General features: G+C 40.3%; 2 protein-coding genes and 1 pseudogene across 3 annotated transcripts; 2 read left to right on the top strand and 1 right to left on the bottom strand.

Moving 5' to 3' along the window:
- Window positions 1-4,081: 4,081 nt before the first annotated feature.
- MTERF1 (mitochondrial transcription termination factor 1) lies at window positions 4,082-11,631 on the top strand. 2 transcript variants are annotated; one of them, XM_069587346.1, is made up of 3 exons: window positions 4,082-4,385; window positions 4,703-4,764; window positions 8,904-11,631. In XM_069587346.1, the coding sequence occupies exons 2-3, from the start codon at window positions 4,760-4,762 to the stop codon at window positions 10,090-10,092; spliced, it is 1,194 nt and encodes a 397-aa protein (XP_069443447.1). In that variant the 5' UTR covers window positions 4,082-4,385; window positions 4,703-4,759; the 3' UTR covers window positions 10,093-11,631. The 2 variants fall into 2 exon arrangements, with proteins under 2 accessions (XP_069443447.1, XP_069443448.1); XM_069587347.1 differs by having other exon boundaries at window positions 4,100-4,161.
- A 2,446-nt stretch (window positions 11,632-14,077) lies between these two features.
- Window positions 14,078-16,133, bottom strand: LOC138439080 (tigger transposable element-derived protein 1-like; annotated as a pseudogene).
- A 3,205-nt stretch (window positions 16,134-19,338) lies between these two features.
- Window positions 19,339-22,241, top strand: LOC138439102 (ADP-ribosylation factor 2). Its single transcript, XM_069587348.1, has one exon. It carries the CDS (start codon window positions 20,078-20,080, stop codon window positions 20,621-20,623), a length of 546 nt encoding a protein of 181 aa, XP_069443449.1. The 5' UTR covers window positions 19,339-20,077; the 3' UTR covers window positions 20,624-22,241.
- The last annotated feature ends 1,864 nt before the right edge of the window (window positions 22,242-24,105 follow it).

Here is a 24,105-nt window from a genome sequence, read left to right as displayed (position 1 = left end):
AAACTCACAAAAAGAGACCATTTCTAATTTTTCAGGACACAAAAAAATTTTTTTTAACCTGGAGGAACTGCAGCAAATAGTTTTACTTAGCAGGTAGACTGATGATTAACGAAGTTCCAAAAGTAAATCTTTATGCTTAAAAACCAATAAAACTGAATGTTAATTCAAGACAAAGAGATGACAACAAACCAGCTAAAAGTCACCTAAGGGACAGAGTGAAGATAAAACATTAATTGGTTTATTGGTGCAGAAATGGGATGAAGAAAATTCTACCACTATGCTCCTACATAGATGAGGGTAATGCAGGAAATTCCTCCTTGCAGCAGAATTCAGGATCAACCATCTCCCCAACTCTCTGTTTTTCCAAGGACTTATCTTTTTCCTTCAGAAGAAAGTGGCAGTCTGATGATTATCTCATTAACCTCTGTATAATCCCTCTTCTGGGGTTAATAGTGATACTGACAGGACCACAAAGGTTTAAGGTGACAACTCCCCAGGGGACAAAGAGTGCACTGGTTACAGAAATTAACTTCCTATTGAAACTTTTACTCATTTAAAATTTTTTATTATTTATTTTTTTGGCCCCACCTTGAGGGATCTATGCTTTCAGATTAGGGATAAAATCTGTGATCCCTCCGTTGGGAGAGCAGAGTCTTAACCACTGGACCACCAGGGAAATCCCCACACTTTAATTTAAATAGCCTAAATTCATTACAGTTTCAAAAGAACCATAAGTAACTTGCATTGCAAGCACTTGAAGCACTCTAGAATTGGTTCTGGGCCTGAAGGCTGACTGAATTAGTACTAGTGACCACTCTTCAGGATTTACCAAGTAGGTCATTGAGGAAAATGGGGCTGGAGGGTGGGATGCGGTGGGTGGGGTGGGTTGGGGCGGCTGTTCACATGTGTTTCCCTGCACTAAACGCTGAAGAAAAATTATGACCAACCTAGACAGCATATTAAAAAGCAGAGACATTGCCAACAAACGTCCATCTAGTCAAGGCTATGACTGGTCATAGCAAACACCCTCTTCCAACAACTCAAGAGGAGACTCTACACATGGACATCACCAGATGGTCAACACTGAAATCAGACTGATTATATTCTCTGCAGCAAAAGATGGAGAAGCTCTACACAGTCAAGAAAAACAAGACCAGGGGCTGACTGTGGCTCAGATCATGAACTCCTTATTAACAAATTCAGACTGAAATTGAAGAAAACAGGGAAAACCGCTAGACCATTCATGTATGACCTAAATCAAATCCCTTATGATTATACAGTGGAAGTGAGAAATAGATTTAAGGGCCTAGATTTGATAGATAAGAGGGCCCGATGAACTATGGAATGAGGTTCGTGACATTGTACAGCAGACAGGGATCAAGACCATCCCCATGGAAGAAAAATGCAAAAAAGCAAAAAGGCTGCCTGGGGAAGCCTTACAAAGAGCTGTGAAAAGAGAGAAGTGAAAAGCCAAGGAGAAAAGGAAAGATATAAGCATCTGAATGCAGAGTTCCAAAGAATAACAAAAAGAGATAAGAAAGCCTTCTTCAGTGATCAATGCAAAGAAATAGAGGAAAACAACAGAATGGGGAAGACTAGAAATCTCTTCAAGAAAATTAGAGATACCAAGGGAACATTTCATGAAACGATGGGCTCAGTAAAGGACAGAAATGGTATGGACCTAACAGAATCAGAAGATATTAAGAAGAGGTGGCAAGAATACACAGAAGAACTGTACAAAAAGTATCTTCACGACCCGGATAATCACGATGGTGTGATCACTAATCTAGAGCCAGACATCCTGGAATGTGAACTCAAGTGGGCCTTAGAAAGGATCAGTACGAACAAAGCTAGTGGAGGTGATGGAATTCCAGTTGAGCTATTTCAAATCCTGAAAGATGATGCTGTGAAAGTGCTGCACTCAGTGTGCCAGCAAATTTGGAAAACTCAGCAGTGGCCACAGGACTGGAAAAGGTCAGCTTTCATTCCAATCCCAAAGAAAGGCAATGCCAAAGAATGTTCAAACTACTGCACAATTGCACTCATCTCACACGCTAGTAAAGTAATGCTCAAAATTCTCCAAGCCAGGCTTCAGCAATATGTGAACCGTGAACTTCCTGATGTTCAAGGTGGTTTTAGAAAAGGCAGAAGAACCAGAGGTCAAATTGCCAACATCCACTGGATCATGGAAAAAGCAAGAGAGTTCCAGAAAAACATCTATTTCTGCTTTCTTGACTATGCCAAAGCCTTTGACTGTGTGGATCACAATAAACTGTGGAAAATTCTGAAAGAGATGGGAATACCAGACCACCTAACCTGCCTCTTGAGAAATCTGTATGCAGGTCAGGAAGCAAGTTAGAACTGGACAAGGAACAACAGACTGGTTCCAAATAGCAAAAGGAGTACGTTGAGGCTGTATATTGTTACCCTGCTTATCTAACTTCTATGCAGAGTACATCATGAGAAACACTGGACTGGAAGAAACACAAGCTGGAATCAAGATTTCCGGGAGAAATATCAATATTCTCAAATATGCAGATGACACCACCCTTATGGCAGAAAGTGAAAACGAACTAAAAACCCTCTTGATGAAAGTAAAAGAGGAGAGTGAAAAAGTTAGCTTAAAGCTCAACATTCAGAACACGAAGATCATGGCATCCAGTCCCATCACTCCATGGGAAAACTGATGGAGAAACAGTGGAAACAGTGTCAGACTTTATTTTTGTGGGCTCCAAAATCACTGCAGATGGTGATTGCAGCCATGAAATTAAAAGACGCTTACTCCTTGGAAGAAAAGTTATGACCAACTTAGACAGCATATTCAAAAGCAGAGACATTACTTTGCCAACAAAGGTCCGTCTTGTCAAGGCTATGGTTTTTCCTGTGGTCATGTATGGATGTGAAAGTTGGACTGTGAAGAAGGCTGAGTGCTGAAGAATTGATGCTTTTGAACTGTGGTGTTGGAGAAGACTCTTGAGAGTCCCTTGGACTGCAAGGAGATCCAACCAGTCCATTCTGAAGGAGATCAGCCCTGGGATTTCTTTGGAAGGAATGATGCTGAAGCTGAAACTCCAGTACTTTGGCCACCTCATGCAAAGAGTTGACTCATTGGAAAAGACTTTGATGCTGGGAGGGATTGGGGGCAGGAGCAGAAGGGGACAACCGAGGATGAGATGGCTGGATGGCATCACAGACTCGATGGACGTGAGTCTGAGTGAACTCTGGGAGTTGGTGATGGACAGGGAGGCCTGGCGTGCTGCGATTCATGGGGTCGCAAAGAGTCGGACACGACTGAGCGGCTGAACTGAACTGAAACTGAACTGTATGGATGTGACTGTTGGACTATAAAAAAAGCTGAGCACCGAAGAACTCATGCTTTTAAACTGTGGTGTTGGAGAAGACTCTAGAGAGTCGTTTGGACTGCAAGGAGATCCAACCAGTCCTTCCTAAAGGAAATCAGCCCTAAATATTCATTGGAAGGACTGATTTTGAAGCTGAAACTCCAACACTTTGGCCACCTGATGCGAAGAGCTGACTCATCTGAAAAGACCCTGATGCTGGGAAAGATTGAAGACAGGAGGAGAAGGGGACGGCAGAGGATGAGATGGTTGGATGGCATCACCGACTCAATGGACGTGATTTTGAATAAACTCTGGGAGTCGGTGATGGACAGGGAGGCCTGGCGTGCTGCAGTCCATGTGGTCTCAGTGTCGGACACGACTGAGCGACGGAACAGAACTGAACTGAAACGCTGAACTGTTCGTCTACATCATGTTAATCACATAAATAAGCGTAATCAACCTATCACGCTGCAAAATTCGTGTATATAATCGTGATTTTCACATTGCATGTTGCTTACTAGCAGCCAGTCAGAGCCTCTGGCTGGGTGACTGGAAGGCTCCGAGTCCCGTTCCGCCCCCTGAAATACTCTCAGAAGGCGCTCACTACGGTCTCCTGCTGCCCCCTGCCGGGACCCAGCATCAGGCTATGAAAGGCTTCGCGCAGCCGCGGGGGAAAGGCGGTTCCAGACCCGTGACGTCATCTCTGTGCGCGGCCCGTCGCCGGAAATACTTCTTTCCACTTCCGTCCCTCTGTTTCTCGCGAGACTGCAGAGGTGACAGGAAAGGGTTTTTCCCGTGCCCTGTTTTATTCCAGGTTGAGGTTGGTGACTCGCTGCTGCTGTACTTTTTCTTTTTAGAAGCGGGTCTGGGTGGCTGTGATGTGTTACTGAGTCCCATTCCCGCGCAGCCCCTGGCTCACTTTCCTCGTTGGAGGACGAGGGACGAAAGGACCCGCGAAATGGACCCCGTAGAAATACCCGTAGAGTTTTTGAGTTACAGACTCGCGTCGGTTCGAACCTTGCTTCCACCAGCTAAGTCAAGCTAGTAAGGGAGCTCGGCGCTTTTTCTCATTTTGTAATTTTAGGAATAATGCCTACCTTTTAAGTACGATAATGTGTGTGAAACACTTAGTTCTGGGTTTTGCAGATTATGCTCGTGATTCTGCTGCCTTTTCCCTTCATTCTCGGGCTTGTACTTAACATTTTCTTCTCATTATCTCTGAGAGATACTTAGTATGCTGAAGATAATGCATTTTACGAAAACATTATGCACTGTTAAATGAGATTGATTTTTTTTTTTCCCCTGTATTACGGAGTCCTGACAGCATTTTGTCCTCCTTCCTCTATTTTTTCCGTTTCTAGGGACGACTGTTTTCCCGCTTTTTTGGAGGAACGCAGAGTCCTCTTGCCTTAAGACAGATGAGGTGAGAAATGCATTTCTGTAAAGATCTTCAAACTTAGCTCGTTTTGTCAAAAGACTAACTGTAACGCAGTACCCTGTAACCAGAGATTACCCATTTCCATCAAAAGTCCCCTTGTCCGGGGCATTGTGGAGCAGAGGGGCACATAAACCCACTTTTATCCCTTAGACCTAACAAGTACAGAGGTTTTCCATGTACCATGTGTTTGTTAATTTTGGCTTTTAACGCTTGCAATAATGGCTTTGGTAATTAAAAACGTCAATTTGAGAGACGGAAATAACTTGAAATATTATTTTTGAAATTTATAGTTAGTTGATACTACTTGCATTAGGCTGCTTAAAGATTTATTCACCATACTAGGTGTAATAGGACTATTTTGAAGGGAGATTGGGTGCTAAAAGAGTAAAATAACATTGATATTTATCAGGTTTACCTTTTTTTTGTGTTGAAACCTGAAAAATAACTTACCCTGTTTTTATCCCTTCCCTGTGTATGTATGTCCCTCTCCCCTTTTCATGTAAGTGATATTAGACTAGCCATACTCTTAAGCAATTTGCCAGTTAGAATGCCTAGGACATATTTTTATTGTGTTAGATCTGCCTCCTTTTAAAGAGTAGGCTGTGTAATGTTATATTGATGTGTGTTAGTCACTCAGTCTTGTGGGATTTTTTGTGAGTTCATGTGCTGTAGCCCACCCAGGCTCCTCTGTCCATGGAATTCTACAGGCAAGAATACTGGAGTGGGTAGCCATTCCCTTCTCCAGGGGATCTTCCCCACTCAGTGATTGAACCCAGGTCTCCTGCATTGCAGGCAGGTCTTTTACTGTCTGAGCCACCAGGGAAGCCTCATTATATTGATGTACCAGTATTTATTAATCATTCTACTCTTGGTGGCCATTTGGGTTCCTTCATTTTTTACTCCCATAAACTATTATAATGCTCATCTTTTTTTTTTTTTTTTCCCTCCCTGTGAAGTAACAAATGTGTATTCTTGTTTTTCATTTCCTTTGGATGATCTTCAAGAAGTAGAAATGCTGGTTGAAAGATACAATAGATGGTACCAAGTTCCCTTCCAAGAGTGATATTTAGAATTCTTATTTATTCCTATGTTTACCAGTTGTTGATGTTAGTTACCATCGTTTTTAGGTTTAGCTGATCCTGCTCATACTATTGATATGGGGGGGTCCAATTTTTTCATTTATAATATTGTAATCAAAACCAAATTTTTGTGGCCAGTTCAGTTTTTTTCTATTTAAATAGAATACTTAGTTTTAGGCTCCTTAGTAATGAATTACTATAAAACAAATGATTCACTTCACCTTGAAGTATTTGTTAAGTTAAAGAATTGTGGGAAAATACTGTTTGAATAGAATCTTGTACTGTGGATAGGTTTAGGAGGATGGGCCTTTCTGAAAGACAGAGTGGGTTTAAAAAGGCAGGAAGACAAGAATGGTCAAGGATGTCTAGGACCAGAGACTTACTAGGCAATGGTGTTTCATTGTGAGATTGCAGAATAGAAGAGATAGCTAGAAAGGTCAGTCTGAAGATTTTACCTTCCAGGGGAGAGCTACAGAGGTGTCTTAATCAGGGAGTGAGGGATGTGACCACATCTTTGTTTCATAAGTGTTCTGTGGCGGGGGGAGGGGGGGTGACTTTTGAGTGACTGATGTTAGAGAAACGAGTTAAGCGACTGATAGTCTGAGTGAGAGAATTTGCGAAGAGTAGAGAGATTGGATTTCAGAGATACTGAAGAAGCAGGGTCTACATGAATGAATGACTGTGGGTTCGAGGACGAGAAAAAAAAATGCAAAGCTTGCTTTCACATTTTTTATTTTGAGTAATTATTGGGAGAGTAATGGTGATTTCAATAAATTAGAGGAGGGCTCATTTGTTTGTGGCTGGGAAAGATGCTCAGGTTGGTTCTGGACTTGTTTATTTGCGTGAAAGGTATGTCCATGGAGAATGAATTATACACAAAGACAAGTCCACCTATAACAGATCCAGAAGTCTTAATTTCTTACTCTTTTGTGAAGATATTTGGCATATATTTTTACTTGCAATTTGTCATCAATAGAATTTACTTCGAACTTAACTGTGACTCATTCAGCTCTGTTTCTCGAGAGTAGAGTGTGGTCTAAAGCAGTAGTCTTAGACATTTTTGATCATATACGATCTTAATTTTAAAAAGGTCTATAAATATACCTCCAATATATGTATATTTACTGACTAGTTATATACATGTCTTATGGTACTATTATTAATATATTGTATAATTATGAAACCTGTAAAAAGTAGAAATTTTAAAAGGCCAAGACAAATATAAATTGGAGCTTTACTATTTTCTTCCTGCATCCCACTGGATCATCTCTACCCACTCTTTGGAAAGCCCTGGTTTTATCTAGAGCTGTCAGAGTTCGGTCCCTTTATCCAGTAGAGGTCACCCTGAGCATCTGGAACAGAACAGGTTTTTGAGCTGGGCAAGGTAAAGCCTCATTCTTTAATTAGGAGGGTCTTATTTTTAAGTTTCTGTCTTCATGTATTTTTGGAAGATTATGTAGTAATGGAGTATATGTTATTATGAAGACATGAAGAATAATGAACTCAGGGTGTAGGGCAATCTAAGACACGGTTTGCTGTTTCCTGTTTACTTTGTGAGTGACCTGCATTTTGTTCGAACGTTACCTGAATCTGTAGTTTTGGAATCTTTTCCTAATTCTTTGAGGGTTAATGGATTATCTGAGTTTTAAGAATGTTCCCCGCCAGTAGGCATAATCCAAGTTCTTGTTAAATTGGAGTATTTAAAAGGACAGGCACAGAGGAGCTTTTCTTATATGGATCTTGAAAGCAGCAGCTCAAGCCCAGAGATAGTAGCAGTGAGTTGGAGCCATCTATCTCTATTCTTTGTTTTATGCTTAGTTAGCAGAGAGGAAGAAGAAAAACCCTCTTTTACGTAAGAAGAGCCCATTGTAAGTAATTAGAAATTAAGAGCAGTTTGTCACAGCTATATAGTCTAAAAAGGAGAAAGTACTGGTAAAGTATTATGTACAACACTTTACAAAAAAGTGTTATGACCATAACCAATTTAGGAGCATAAATTATCTGACAATTTGGATAGCAAGACAGAAACTTTTCTGTTAAAGTATTTCCTATAAACAGAGATAATATTTGTTTCAGTAGGGACCTATGATTATTGTCGTGTATAAGTTCATACATTTTATGCCCCATTTCTAAATGCTCAGGAAAATGAGTTGTCAAGGTTTTAATCTTTTGATCAAAGTTATGTGTATTGTGAAACAGATGCAGAGAGCCCTGAGTTAGTCTTTTGTAAAATGGTGGTAAGAAGGAGAATGGCAAAAGTAAGTTTTTAAGTGTGTACATCTCATTTTTCTGTATAATTCCACATGTAGTGGACACTCTGTATGAAATATCCAAACTGGGTCATAATGAAGTGAAAATTGGTTTGGAGTTGTTGGGTGAACCCAACAACCAAGGGAGCATTCGGGTAAATTGAGTGACATGGAGATTGGGATCAGGGCTGTTGACCAGAGATCCATGTAAGATAAGAATTAAGGATGGGTTTAAAGAATACCATGAACCTAGAGAAAGGTGTTTAGGGTGGAAATAACATAGTATGAAGTGTTGGTTTTCAGGGCTAGATTTAGAGTTTGGTAACCAAAAAGTGAGAACAAGAGGCAAAGAAGGCTGGTATCTGTGGGCAGGTGCAAGGCCAGAAACCTGGTAAGTAAGAAGACAAGGCAGAATTGAAAGTGTCAGTTAGTAAAAATAAGTCAAAGCTTTGCAAAGCAGTTAGATAAAGCAGAGATGGAAAGGGGCAATTGGTTTTGGGTAGCTAACGCAGGCAGGCCCAAACAGCAAGTAAAGGCAAGAATAATTCTGGGACAGTGTTGTTGCTGTGTGCTGCTTTTATTTATGGTAAGAATAGAAGTGGCCCCTGGCCCATAGATAATCGGAAGTGGAGACCCAGGGAGTGGGAGTGTGGTAGTGAGATTGTTATCACAGAACCAGGAGAGCTGGATCTCTAGTATTTTCTTACAGGAATGACCACAATACAGGATCATGATATAATCTGTTAGCTGTTTAACGTGTTTGCTTGTATAATACTGTGTATGTTGTTTCATACAGCGTTCCAAAAGGTTTGGGCTACCTGACCATTATGGCGCCAAGAAACCTCTTGTATGTGAGAAGTAACTGTCTCTTTGGTTCACGATGTTGGATGATCCGATTTTCAGCAGAAATCCTCTTTAAATCAGTTTCATTTAGGCTTTTCAGTAAGAAACGTGATAATGCAGACAGTGAGCCTTTGGACAATGAAGAACTGCTGAATAACTTACTTACCATGGGAGTAGATGTTGACATGGCAAGGAAGCGACAGCCTGGAGTCTTTAACAGGACAGATACTAGGGAGCAGGACCTGCAGGCATTCCTGCTGTCCAAAGGAGCCAGCAAAGAAGTGATTGCCAGCATCATATCAAGGTACCCACGAGCCATGACTCGTACGTCTGAAAGTCTTTCAGATCGATGGGATCTGTGGAGAAGAATTGTGACATCAGACCTTGAAATTGTAAATATTTTGGAACGTTCTCCTGAATCTTTTTTTCGGTCCAGTGACAACCTAAACTTAGAGAATAACATAAAGTTCCTCTACTCAGTTGGATTGACCGATAAATACCTTTGTCGATTGTTGACCAATGCCCCACGTACCTTCTCCAATAGTCTTAATCTGAATAAACAGATGGTTGAATTTTTGCAAGAAGTCTGTTTGTCGTTGGGTCACAATGGTCCCAAAGGTTTTATCAGGAAGATAATTTTAAAAAACCCTTTCATCTTAATTCAGAGCACCAAACGGATAAAAGCTAATATTGAATTTTTACAGTCCACGTTCTGCTTGACCAATGATGAACTGCTTAGTCTGATATGTGGTCCAGGAGCTAAAATCCTAGACCTTTCCAATGACTGTATGAGAAGAAGCTACAGAAATATCAAAGAAAAACTGTTTTCTCTTGGGTGTACTGCAAAAGAGATACAGAAATTTGTTTTAAGCTATCCAGATGTGATCTTCTTGGGAGAGAAAAAGTTTAATGATAAAATAGATTGCCTCATAGAGGAAAAAGTTAACATTTCACAAATAATTGAACATCCTCGGATTTTGGATTCAAGCATAGGTACTTTAAAAAGTCGAATCAAAGAATTGGTAAATGTTGGCTATGACTTGAGTACATCAAACATCAGCCTTCTGTCTTGGAGTCAAAAAAGATATAATGCTAAATTGAAAAAGTTATATATTGAGCAAAACATTGTTCTGGAGAATTAAGCAAAAGTCAGTTTTCTAATGTAGTGATATTATTTCATTTTGGATTTGGACCTTTCAAAAAAGAGAGATTTGTATTCTTAACCACATATACATATGTAATGTGCTTTTGGATATTTTTTTATTTTAAAGGTTCGTAAAAACTCACTGTCAGTATATCCAAGTATATAGTCTTCTCAGCTACCTCTTCTGTAGTTTGAATTATTAATAGTACAACATCCAATTATGATATAGGCTGTGGCTATTGTATTAATGGTCATTGCTGAGTGCTATGGCAGAACAATGTGTAGAAAGAAAATGCAAAATAAGCTTTTTTGGCTTCTGTTCCTGTTTAAAAATTGAGAGATTGATTTAGATCTATTTCTTATCATGGTTTTGAATAGCAACCTATTTCTCCTGTTATTCTCTATATCTAATTATAGTTCATCTTCAAAATACAGTGTCAGTAGAAATAAGATAACACAGAGGAGGAATTCTTCATCCAAATTCTATATACTCCATTTAAATCATTAGTATGCCTCATGGCTCCTCCAGTTTAGGCTGAATTTACTGTGGCTATATCCTGATTTCTTTGAAGATAAGGACAACTGTGACAGGCAGAATAATAGTTAGAACCTAAGTATTTCAATGTCTTAATTCCCAGAACCTGTGGATATGTTTTGTTATATTACAAAAGGACTTTGCAGATATGATTTAAGAACCTTAATTTGAGGTCCTGGGTTGGGGAGGTTATCCTGGATTATCTGGTTGGACCGAGTATAATCATAAGGGTCTTTAAAAGTGAAGAGGGAGGTAAAAGGAGAGGTCAGAGTGATGTGGTAGAAGAAGGACTTGACCCACTTTTACTGGCGTTAAAGCAGGAAGGGGACATGAGCCAAGGAGTGCAGGTGGCCTCTAGACAATGGACAAGGCAAGGAGGTGTTCTCCCCTAGTGGCTCAGGAAGGGAGGCAGCCGTGTCAGGACTTTGAGTTTAGCCCAGTGAGACCTTGTCAAACTTCAGACCTGCAGAACCGGAAGATAAGAAACCTGTGTTGTTTTAAGCCACTGAGTTTGTGATGATTTGTTACAGCAACAAACAGACTAATATAACAATTAAGTAGATAATTTAGTATTTCAGGTGAAGAAGTATACCTTTAGTATCATATTTGTTTTTCTTCCTCTTATACTTTTTTCATCCATTTACCTTTCTGGTACAGCTAATAAGTCACTGTTTGTAAATTCCTGTAAATATATGGATAAAAAACTAAATGTAAGTCTAAATAAAGAAATATTTTTGCTTAATGAATGTAGTTTAAAGAAATGGTTTTTGTTTGTTTGTAATTTGCTGGTGTTTCTACTAATATAAATAAAGAGCCAAAAGTTTCTAGAAGCATTAATTTCAAAAATGACATGAATCTGTATCTTGAAAACATTCGCAGTCTAGCTCTGCGTAAATTGAAAGAGAAGGAACCAATTATATGACTGTAATTACTTTGAGTTGTTTTCCAGAGGCATTTGTTTTCTAGATATGGATTTTGAATTAAATAACAAATGATGCTTAACCTTGGAAGTATTTTTTATTGAAATATAGTTGATTTACAGTATGAAATTTCATGATCACAGAATAATGATTCAATATTATTTTTTTTTCAGATTATATTCCATTATAGATACATATGATACACACACACACCCCAAGATAATGGGTATAATTGCCTGTGTTAAGCCTTATTTTTATCATTGATACCTCAAAAAATTTTATTCCCACCAGTGATAGTAACAAAATGCATGTTTTTTCAAGCCTATTTGTATGTAAATGATACTCAACTATTTCCAATAAACTATTTGATGGCAAACATGGTATAATTTAGAAAGCATGGATTTTAGAGACATTTCTTTAGAGAAATATATCTGGGCACTGTTCCTGATTAGCTCTGTAACTTTGTGTAAATATTTTAATTTTACTGAACCTATTTTCTCATCTATAAGATGAGAAATGGACCTCCCAGAGTTAAGTCAGGTGATATAGGGCCTCTAAGGTTTCTTGTACACAATAACTGTTCAGTGGTAGCTAGAATAAATAGTTATAGTAGCATTTTAAAGACATCATCCCATATTATACAATTCAAAGTATGCAGCTTTTAAAAATATTCATAGTGCTGTGCAATAATCACTGCAGTCTAACTTTAAAATGTGTTCACGCCCTTTAAAAGGAAATCCTATACACATTAGCACTCAATCCCCATTATCCCCCTCCTGCTTTCCTAGCCCTGTTTAGTTGCTCAGTCGTGCCCAGCTCGTTTGTGACCCCATGGACTAAAGCCTGCCAGGCTCCTGGGTCCATGGGACTTCCCAGGCAAGAATACTGGAGTGGGTTGCCATTTTCTTCCCAGCCCTAAGCAACCACTGATCTTTCTATAAATTGGCCTATTCTGAATATTTCATCTAAATGGAATCATATAATATGTGGCCTTTAGTGCCTGGCTTCTTTCAACTTAACATAATGTTTCTAAGGCTCATTCTTACACTGTGTATCAGTATTTCATTCTTCTGTGTTGGCAGATCATCTATTGTATAGATAGAGCAGTAGGATTGGGAGTGAACTTTATGGTTTTTAAGTCCTGGGATGGGGAGGTTATCCCAGATTATCTGGGTGGGCTCAGTGTAATCAAAGGGGTCCTTAAAAGCAGAAGAGGGAGGGGAAAGAAGCGGTCAGAGTGATGTGATGAAAGGACTTGATGCATTTTTACTGGCTTTGAAGGAAGAAGGGGATTAAGTCCCTGTTTTCTGACTTGTTCAGGAATACTTTCTGAGATATTGGTTTGAAGTCTAACAAGTTTATAAGAAACTTGAGGGAGGTGGGCAGAGGAAATAAAAGTATTGGCATCAGCTGGTCATGAGGATTATACCTGGGCTTTTGAGAGATGATACAGCAATGACAGTTGCCAGTGGCCAAAGAGGGTGTGGGATGCACAGAAGTGAAATACAGTCCCTATTTTGGGGGTTGGGAGAGGGACAGCTTCCTTTGTAGAAACAAATGGGCAATGCCTGTCAGGCATTATATAAATGTAAGTATTTTATATAAAATATTAAGCTCATATAAGTACACATATCTAAATATATGTATAATTATATAATATAAATATATATACACACATATACATGCACATATAATATTTTTTGAAGTATAGTTGATGTATGACGTTTCTCTTGTACAATGAAGTGATTCCGAATATATACCTTTTTAGATTCTTTTCCATTGTAGTTTATTATAAGATACTGAATATAGTTCCCTGTGCTATACATTTGGATCTTGTTTATCTATTTTTATATTGTAGTTTGAAACATGTCCTCTTTTAAGGTTTGAGCCTGAGGAAGAGTTCGTTCTTGTAAATAAAAGTGAGTTACAAGCGTATCTTAGTGATTATTGTGGAATCAGTCCTAGATCACTGCAGTGAAGTGAATGTTGCAATTAGGTGTGTCACATGGAATTTCTTGGTTTCCCAGTACATATGAAAGTCATGTTTATACTATAGTCTATTAAGTGTGCAATAGCATGCTGTCTTAAAAAAACAATATATACCTTAATTCGAAATGTTTAATTGCTAAAAAGTGCTAACCATCACCTGAGACCAGCAAGTCAATTGTTTTGCTGGTGGAGGGTCTTTTTTTTTTTTTTAAGTTTTTTTTTTGGTGTGGACCATTGTTGAAATCTGGGTTTCCTTAGTGACTCAGCTGGTAAAGAATCTGCCTGCACTGCTGGAGACCTGGGTCAGTCCCTGGGTTGGGAAGATCCCCTGGAGAAGGGAACAGCTATCCACTCCAGTATTCTGGTCTGGGGTTGCAAAGAGTTGGACACAACAGAGTGACTTTCACTGTTGTAAAATCTTAAATTTGTGCAGTATTGTTTCTGTTTTATGTTCTGGTTTTTTGGCCACGAGGCATGTGGGATCTTTAGCTTCCCAACCAGGGATCAAACCCACACCCCCTGCCTTGGAAGGCGAGGTCTTAACCACTGGACCCCCAGGGGAGTCCCAGAGGATCTTACCTGGATGTTAATGGCTGCTGACGGATCAGAGTGGCAGTTGCTGAAGGTTGGGGCGACTGGAATTTTTAAAAAATAAGACAACAGACATGGAGTTTGGTACATGAATTGACTTTTCATCTCATGATTTCTCTGTTGCTTGTAATGCTATTAGACAGAATTTTACCCGAAGTCGAACTTCTTTCAAAACTTAAGTCAGTCGGCTGCTTTATCAACTAAGTTTATGTAATAGACTAAATTCTTTGTTGTCGTTTCAACAGCCTTCCCGGCATCTTCACAAGGATAGTTTCCATTTCAAGTAGCCACTTTCTTTATACATCCATAAGAAGCAACTTCTCATCCATTAAAGTTTTATGAGATTGCAGCAATTCAGTCATATCTTCAGGCTCAACTTCAAATCCTAGTTCTCTATCTGTTTCCACCACATCTGCAGTTCCTTCCTCCACTGAAGTCTTGAACCCCTCAAAGTCATCCATGAGGGTTGGAGTCAGTCTTTTCCAAACTGCTGTTGCTGCTGCTAAATCACTTCAGTTGTGTCTGACTCTGTGCGACCCCAGAGACGGCAGCCCACCAGGCTCCCCCATCCCTGGGATTCTCCAGGCAAGAGTACTGGAGTGGGGTACCATTGCCTTCTCCAGTGCATGAAAGTGAAAAGTGAAAGTGAAGTAGCTCAGTCGTGTCCGACTCTTAGCGACCCCATGGACTGCAGCCTACCAGGCTCCTCCGTCCATAGGATTTTCCAGGCAAGAGTACTGGAGTGGGGTAACATTGCCTTCTCCCAAACTGCTGTTACGGTTGATATTTTGACCTCTTCCCGTGAATCAAAAGTTTTTTTCAATTTAAAATTTTTTTATTTTTTATGAAGATTCTTAATATCATCTGTTAATACAATGGTGAACCTTTAATATCCTGTAATAAACCATAATGGAAAAGAGTATGAAAAAGAATATATATATATTCAGCTGTACTACACTTAAAAGTAATGGTGAATGTTTTCCAGAAAGTTTTTGATTTACTTTGCTCAGATGTATCAAAGGAATTGCTATGTATGGTGGCTTGATCCAGGGCCTGCATAATGGGTGTTGTGTTAAGCAAGCAAGAAAATAACATTAATTGCCTGTGCATCTCCGTCAGAGCTCTTGGGAGACCAAATACAATGTCAGTGAGCAGTAATATTTTGAAACGAACCTTTTTTCCTGAGCAGTCGGTCTCAACAGTGGACTTAAAATATTCAGTAAACCATGTTTTAAACAGATGCACTGTCAAGCTTTGTTGTTCCATTTATGAGAGCACAGGCAGGGTAGATGGAGCATAATTCGGAAGAGCCATAGGATCTTTGGAATGATAAATGAGCTTCAACTTCAAGTCATTACCTGCATGATTCCCTATACAAGAGAGTCAGCCTGTCCTTTGAAGCTTTGGAGCCGGGCACTGACTTCTCTCTAGCTATGCAAGTCCTAGAATGCATCTTCTTCCAATAGAAGGCTGTTCGTCCACATTGAAAATCTGTTGTTTAGTGCAGTCACCTTCATTAAGTATCTCAGCTAGATCTTCTAAATAACTTGCTGCAACTTCTACATCAGTTCTTGCTGCTTCACCCTGCGCTTTTATAAAGACAGCATTTTTTCCCCTTAAACCTCGTGAGCCAACTCCTGCTAACTTCCAACTTTTCTTCTACAGCTTCCTCACCTCTCGCAGCCTTTGTGAGGTAGAACTGAGAGTTAGGGCCTTGCTCTGAACCAGGCTTTGGCCTAAAGGAATGTTGTGGCTGGTTTGATCTATCCAGACCATTAAAACTTTCTTCATATCAGCAATAAGGCTGTGTCACTTTCTTGTCCATTGCGTATTCACTGGAGTAGCACATTTAATTGCTTTCAAGAACATTTCTTTTGCATTCACAGCTTAGCTGTTGGTGCAAGAGGCCTAGCATTCAGTCTGTCTTGTGTCTTCCTCTCTAAGCTTTGGATTTAAAGTGAGAGACAGGTTAATCTTCCTTTCATTAGAACTCTCAGAGGCCATTGTAGTATTGTTAATTGGCCTAATTTCAATATTGTTGTGTCTCAGGAAATAAGGAGACCCAAGGAGAGGGAAAGAGAAGGGGAGCCAGCCAGCTGGTCACTGGAGTAGTCAGAACTTAATATTTATCAGTTAAATTCACCACCTGATGTGGGTGTGATTTGTGGCACCACAAAACAATCATAATAGAACATCAAAGATCACTGTGATAACCTAGAGGAGTGCGATGGGTTAGGAGGAGGGAGGGAGGTTCAAGAGGGAGAGGACATAAGGATACTTACGGCTGACCCATGCTGATGGGCCCAAGTTAGGGGCGTTCGTTCCTTTCTGCTTTCTTGCAGGTGGGGAATACTGGTTGTCGTTACACTCTGAGCATCAGCTGAAGTGTCTATGGCAGAAGTATGCGCTTGGGTCCTCATTATTCCCCTGCACATGGGAATGTGTCTTTACAGACTTGCTCAGCTTCTTCAGAATAATTTTTTCTCCTGACCAAAGCCATATCTGACTGCATTTCATGTAAGCATGATACACTTGACTAAAGCTTGTTAATTTGGCTAAAATGTGATAATATATGCACAGAATGAAAGTTTAGCTGAGTGTGTATGTTAAAATAATTAGAAGTTCTATAGATTATATATTTAGTTGATAACTAAAAATAATTACTGTTAAAAAACTAAAACTAAGGCCTAGTCATCCTGAGTGTACTTGTGCACAGATGTTCATGAACTGCAGGGGGAACTGTAGACAGCAGTTTGGCTCATACAGTTTTCTAACATCAGCTGTAAGTCTGGCTTGATAATTCAAACTAAGTAAAGAATCCTTTAAATACCAAGAAAGTTAGCAGGGATCATTTCATTTGTAGATTCTGTCAGCTCTGAAGCTGGAAGAAATAAACTGATACTCTTGTATACAGTTTTTCCCCCTGATTAATGTTTGCTTAAAAGAATACAAAAGCTATATTCCTTGAATGGTTACTCTTTCCTTTTAAGCAAATGTTACTGTTGAGTTGTTTCAGGCAGTTCCAAAATGATATGATTCCGGCACTTTTTGCATTCTAACCTGAGTTTGTAGTTCTCTTCTTGTTTGTTACACAATCTCAACTCTTAGTATTATGCAGTGATGTCTTTGAACTTTTTCAGTTTTACTGCCAGATCCTCTGTTCTTGTTTAATATTCATCTTTGAACTTGGAGGGTGTTTATTATATGTCTGTATAAAAAACCTCACATAAGCTAGTGTGGTCTCCACATGATTGCAGTTGATATGGTTAGTTAGCTTTCATTCTTTTGGAACTTGACGATTTTTTTGTTTGTTTGCTTATTTGTTTTTAGTCAAGATTTTAATGATTCCATCTGAAGTGAGGAAATCAGATTTTGTTGTAAGACTGTTACATAACAGATACATTATTAACCACCCTTGGTTTCTGTGTTGTTGAGAAGACCCTGGGTATGCAAGTGTGTGTGCTCCTGGGTCTCCCAAGCTGTTTTGATGACTTCATTGATAACTCTCATTGGCTGAACAGTTCTAGTTTTGAGGATCAGTGTGTGAAAGAGAATGGTAGAATTGGAAAGAAAAGTAAAATACCTTTATATAAAGCACCATATGTACAGTGCATGCCCTACGTTGTTCTGGTACCTACAAAAGAGGTTGAAATCTCTGCAGTTAAACGCTGTCTTTCATGTCTTTACTGTCTGCATCACGCCTTCATGAAGCTGAATTCTGGTCCACACTCTACCTGGCATCTGGAAACTTGACAACAAACTCTAGAACAGAATGGTCATCATACAGGGAAGGGTGCTTTTTCTCTTCCTGCCTCTGCAGCTGGTTAGTACCTATTTAGATAAGCTTTGCTTTGTATTCTGCAACTTTATTCCCTAGAGTCAGTGAACAAAGGAGTCATTTGCATAATGGCTCGACCAACTAGATCCCTCAGAAATCTAAGTTCTCCCCTTCTCCTTTCTTTTCCTAGTCAGACTAATACTTATATATTTACCACAGTCAAAGTCTCTGCCAGAATTGAGGCCGTTGGTAGCCTATAAGAGTGCAGTAGTAGCTTTGATCATTGGTTTTTTTATAAAAGTAACATTTTTTCCTGATTGCATACTAATCATATAATTACACAATGTTGGACAATATAGGAAAACACACAAAATACCTATAATACTCATATTCGAGAGATAGCACTTGATAATATTTTGGTATATAACTTTCTAGTCTTTTCTTCCTTATGCATATGTATTATTATGTGTGAAAAACCTCTTTTCTATAAAATGAATTATTTAACATTTGTTAAATACTAATTGTGTACTGTTGTGTTTGACGCTGGATTATTGTAACTGTTTTAAACATTCTTATAAATGTACTATGCGCATTCTCCCTAATCACACACCATTTATCATCTGTTTTTAGATAAATTTGAGCCTTGACCACCCAGCTCCACTGTGGTTAAGGGAATATGCCATTTGAGAGCAATAGGGAAGAGACCTGGAACTTCCCTTTTTGGCTCAGCGGTAAAGCATCTGCCTGCCGACGCAGGAGACATGAGTTCAGTCCCTGGGTTGGGAAGATCCCCTACAGAAGGAAATGGCAACCCATCCCAGTATTCTTGCCTGGGAAGTCCGCTGGACAGATGGGCCTGGCAGGCTACAGCCCATGGGGTCATGAAGAGTCGGACTTGACTTAGTGACCAAAACAACAACAAAACAACAAGGGAAGAGAACTGGTTTCCAAGGAGGCCTGGTCTGAGTTTGTCAGGTCACCGTGTGATACTATGTTCAGAGCTTGGTGAAGGAATCCTTTATTGTTTCCACTCAGTATGACAGAAGTTCCTGGAAAGGTCATCAAAGGACGGATAGGAAAGCAAGAGGAGTACTTGGAGAGGTATTATTTGAGAATCATCTTCAAATCATATGTTAAATTAATGTTCTGATAATATAATGATCTCATGGCCAATAGTGAACTATTTAGATATAAAAGACATTAAATACTTCTAGATCATATAAAAAAATCTAATTTTCCCAAAGATGATTCAGAATTGAAGCTTCTGGTATCACTTACCTTTAATTTTGACATATTCTTCTCTACAAGGCTTCCCAGGTGTCACAGTTGTAAAGAACGAGCCTGTCAATGCAAGAGACGCAAGAGATGAAGGTTTGATCCGTGAATCTGGAATATCCCCTGGAGGAGGAAATGGCAACCCACTCCAGTATTCTTTCCTGGAAAATTCCATGGACAGAGGAGCCTGGTGGGCTACAGTCTGTGGGGTCTGTAGAGTCAGACATGACTGAGCAGCTAAGCATGCACATTGTTCTCTAGGCAATCCTTGGACCCATTTTTTTAAACCTCTAACCTTTTCACCTTTAACCAAACCCTACTCTGAAATTTTCTATACACTGCCCCTGAAATAAATTCCTTGATCATCACTGGTAGGCTGAACAGACCTGGCTCTATCGGTCATGGAGCTTACAGTCCAGCAGAGGAAGAGAGATATGCCGTTAAGCATGCAAATAACTAACTATAAATTGAGAAAAGTGAAGGAAGCAGAGCTCTTGGATAGAGAATATAAGATGAGACTTGAATGAGAAGACAGCCAAAGAGCCATGCAGAACATTTCAGACATAGGGAACAGCTGATGTGAAGACCCTGGTAGTATGTCTTTGGAACTGAAGGATGCCAGGTACAGCTGGAGAATAGTGAGTGCCTGCTGAGTGGCTTTAGAAGATGTGATAGTGATGGGCAGGCACATAGAGAGGTAGAATCATGTCAAATGTAGGGCCTCAAAGTCCGTATGATAGGAAACTTGGATTTTAAGGACAATAAGAAACTGCTGAGAGAGAGTAAGCAGGTAAATAATATTTAGAAGTATAATAATATTTACATTTAAAAATAATTTCTGAGTGGTATTGGTACCGGTGGTCAGTTGGGCGGTTGGTCACAGAATTCAGAAACAATGGGGAACGTTTTTGAAAAATTGTTTAAAAGTCTCTTTGGGAAAAAGGAGATGCGGATTCTTATGGTGGGTTTGGATGCCGCTGGAAAAACCACCATCTTGTACAAACTGAAGCTGGGAGAGATTGTGACTACCATCCCTACAATAGGTTTCAACGTGGAGACAGTAGAATATAAAAACATCAGCTTCACAGTCTGGGATGTCGGCGGCCAGGACAAAATCAGACCTCTGTGGCGACATTATTTCCAGAACACACAAGGTCTGATTTTCGTGGTCGACAGTAATGACAGAGAGCGGGTCAATGAAGCCCGAGAAGAACTAACCAGAATGTTAGCCGAAGACGAGCTCAGAGATGCGGTCTTATTGGTGTTTGTAAATAAACAGGATCTTCCCAATGCTATGAACGCAGCAGAGATAACAGACAAGCTTGGCTTACATTCCCTCCGCCAGAGAAACTGGTACATTCAGGCCACTTGTGCCACCAGTGGAGATGGGCTTTATGAAGGCCTGGACTGGCTCTCCAACCAGCTCAAAAACCAGAAGTGACGGGAGGTGCTGCGTTCCCCGTGCGTCGTGGCAAAGTCAGCTGGCCTCTTGTGTGTGCGTGTGTGCGTGTGAGGAGCCGTGTGGGTGTGTGGCCGGGCGTGGGAGCAGCTTTCTCACATAGTGCCTTATACACGCTCTAAAGAAACCAGTCTTACATGTTAAGAACAACCAGTGTTCCACTTTCTACGCTACCTTCCATTTCAATAGCTTTGATGACCAGCTTTGCAGTCCATGGGGGAGTCCCAAGGGCTCCCCCATGCCCGAGAGCCAGACTGGTCTTTGTGATGGAAACGTTGGGGGAGGGTGAGCCATGGACTGCCTCCACTTCTGTGATCTTGGCCCAGGCCAGGGGTCTCTGCACACCTGGGGATCCTGTTAGACTCTAGCATCCTTTTGTTAAAAAAAAAAAGGAAGGCTCAAATTAAAAAGGCCCTTGCTTACCACAGATGTAAAGTTCAGGTGTGAACTTGTTATTTTCTAGCCCAGAGGTCCTGATTTAATATACTTTACTGAGAGAAATCAGTGATCTTATTCTATGAGAAGAAAAAAAAACCCATAACACTAGACCCTGTAACACTAGAAAATCTTCGAATCCTTCCTTCCTTTGACTCTTATTTGCCAAATGGAGACCCTCTGGGGTGGGCACCCGGCACGTGGCAAGGCTCTTTGCCAGGGCCGCCCCGCCACGCCCCAGGCTGGGTTAAAGAGGGGCGATGCCTTCGTGTTCCTCGTCACCTCTCTGAGGCTGCTGCCCCCACTCCTCTGCTCGGCGCCGAATGTTCTCCGCCTGAAGCAGGAGCTTGGCTCCCCAAATGGAAGCAGAACCATGTACAGTATGTTAGTCCAACTTGCGGTTTGGGTTAGCTGCTCTTCCTAGAACCACACACCCGGGAGTTCTGAGAGTTTATGAGAGAATCAAGGGGTTAAATCTGGGCAGCGAGACGCCCGGCAGTCAAGTTGTTTGGTGCTAAATTTTGCCATGAAGGATGTCTCATCCAGGCCACTCTGTAGCACTGGGACTCCCTCTTGTGGTTGGCAATCATGGAATTTTCCATGCCATGGAATCATGGCAAACGTGGAAATGTGCTCTATGTTATACTCAAAATAGAGGTAACAACGACCTGAAAACGAGCTGGGTTCACTCAGTAGTCTAGAGCTGTTTCGTCCAGACAGCTGTTGTCCAAATTTGTACCTAAGCTCTTCCACGACTACCTTTTAAAACTGCTTTTTTAAAACAAACAAACAAACAAAAAAAAAAACTCTTAAATCACAGAGGAGGAGAGTGTAAAATGAATTTTATCAAAAGTAAACCTTGCTGATAACATGAAGTTGCTATGACTCGGAAGAAATTTCATGCTGTGATCAATGTGGAATGTAATGTTTTTCCTTAAGACATTGACTTTAAAGAATGTTCCTTGCAGTACTGGCAACAAAGTCCAGATTTGATTTTTAAACCATGCAATTAAGTCCTGAGAAATATTTAGATTGTGCGCCTCAAACTGGCAGGAAGTGTGTCTTACACTTTTGTATTTATGCTTAGTGTGTGTGCCCATGCTGGACCTCATCAAACACTTGTTAATTGGTTGGACAATAAAGACTTGCTTTGGAAGGAAAAAAAAAAAAATAATTTCTATAGCTTGAAGTGAATCAGTTAGAATGGAACCACTGGAGAAGCATGAAGATTAATAAGAAGGCCATTGTAGTAGTTCAGGCAAGAAACGATGGTGACTTGGGTGAAGGTGCTAACCTTCAGTGCGGTGACAGTAGATTTGGAAAATGTTGATGGATGCACTCTATAGCACCACTATCCAACAGAAATATAATGTGAACCACCAATACGAGCCAAATGTATATTTAAAAATTTCTCGTGACCATATTAAAAAAGTGAAAGGAAATAGATTGATTTTAGTAATATATTTTATTTAACTCAGTATATTAAAAATATTATTACTTGAACAGAAAATCAATATAAAAATTATTAGTTGCTTTTCTCTTTTTTGAACTAAGTCTTCAAAATCTGATGTGTATTTTATACTTAAGCACATCTCAGCTTGGTCCAGCCCCTTTTTAAGTACTCAGTGGCCACACGTGGGTGACAGCCAATATTAGATAATACAGCTGTATAGAATTTGGTGGTCCATTCGATGTAAGGAATTAGTGAGAAAGGGAATTCTAGGATAACCCTATTACTTCTAGTTTGAATGATGGGTATGTGGTAGTATCTTTTGAGATGAAACAAATTGAGGGCAAGAAAGGGTTTAAGATAGAGGGACTAAAGACTCAGCTTTAGACATGATAATCTTGAAATGTATGTAGAGACAACCTGGTCACCCCTGTGAATTAGTTGGCAATGACCTGGCTCCTTTTTCCCCGAGTAGGAGAGGCTGCACTCTACTACTCTCCCCCAAAGAATGCCCGGAGTGTTCCGAGTACTGGCAGACCTGTTTCTTGAGAACCAGGTGCCCCAAATCTAGGGCTTGCACCCACAAAACCAAGTGCAATAGTGGAAGGGGGCAGGATTGCTCTGCTGGAGGATGTACTCACAGTGTGTTCAGTTCCTCACTGGCCCAAGCAGGCCTCCCCACAGGATGGCTAGAGAACAAGAGAATCAAGCAACCTGCAGACTTCCTGTTGTGAATTAGTTCCACTGTGCTCCAAGTAATGCTTACTGGTATTTATGAGGAGCCCTTAACCAGACAAAAAATGCTGGAGGGAACTTCAGGTAGGCATGCCAGATAAGCCATTTGAATATATGAATGGAGGTTGGAAGAGAATTAATTTCCTTTTTTTTTGCACCTTTATCAGAGACAGTGGCATACAAATAATATTTAAATACTTAATAATGGTTTAGAGGAGCAGCAAAGAGTACAGTGTGAGACCCAGGCTGAGGTTCTCCAAATTTTGAGGTTAGATGAGGGAAAAAAACTAGGGCTCCTCGGAGCCATGGAACCTAGGAGAACAGAATATTTCGAGAAGGTGGCAGTGGCCAGCTGTGGCGATCCTGTGGTCAGAGGTGGAACAGGGGTTCTTCAGAGGTTTCACTATTGTCCTCTGATGATATGCCAGCCCCTGCCTTCTAAGCCCTCCACCAGCTGCTGCTTATTCTCTGCTCCTCCTATACCTTTCTGATTTTTGTTTGTTTCCCTAAGCCTGTTTTTTGTGCTTTCCCCCATCTCTAGCTGCAGGATGTAGTGCTTTTTATGTCTTTTAACCTTCAATCCTTACCTTAGTTGTTTCATGTGATTTGCTATATTGTTCAGTCCTGCAGTTGTGTCAGACTTTGCTACCACACGGAGTGCAGCAAGCCAGGCTTCCCAGTCCTTCACTGTCTCCCTGAGTTAAACTCATGTCCATTGAGTTGATGATGCCATCCAACCATTTTGTCCTCTGTTGTCCCCTTCTGCTTCTATCTTCAGTCATTCCCAGCATCAGGTGGCCAAAGTATTGGAGCTTCAGCCTCAGCATCAGTCCTTCCAATGAAT

The sequence above is a fragment of the Ovis canadensis genome, chromosome 4, assembly GCF_042477335.2.
Source record: "Ovis canadensis isolate MfBH-ARS-UI-01 breed Bighorn chromosome 4, ARS-UI_OviCan_v2, whole genome shotgun sequence".
Lineage (NCBI taxonomy): Eukaryota > Metazoa > Chordata > Mammalia > Artiodactyla > Bovidae > Ovis > Ovis canadensis.
The sequence above is the reverse complement of the archived record's forward strand: the minus strand, read 5'-3'. Positions and strand labels throughout refer to the sequence as shown.

What these genes read in the sequence shown, in the direction of transcription:
- LOC138439102 (XM_069587348.1), top strand. Translation starts at nt 20,078, where the DNA reads ATGGGGAACGTTTTTGAAAAATTGTTTAAAAGTCTCTTTGGGAAAAAG.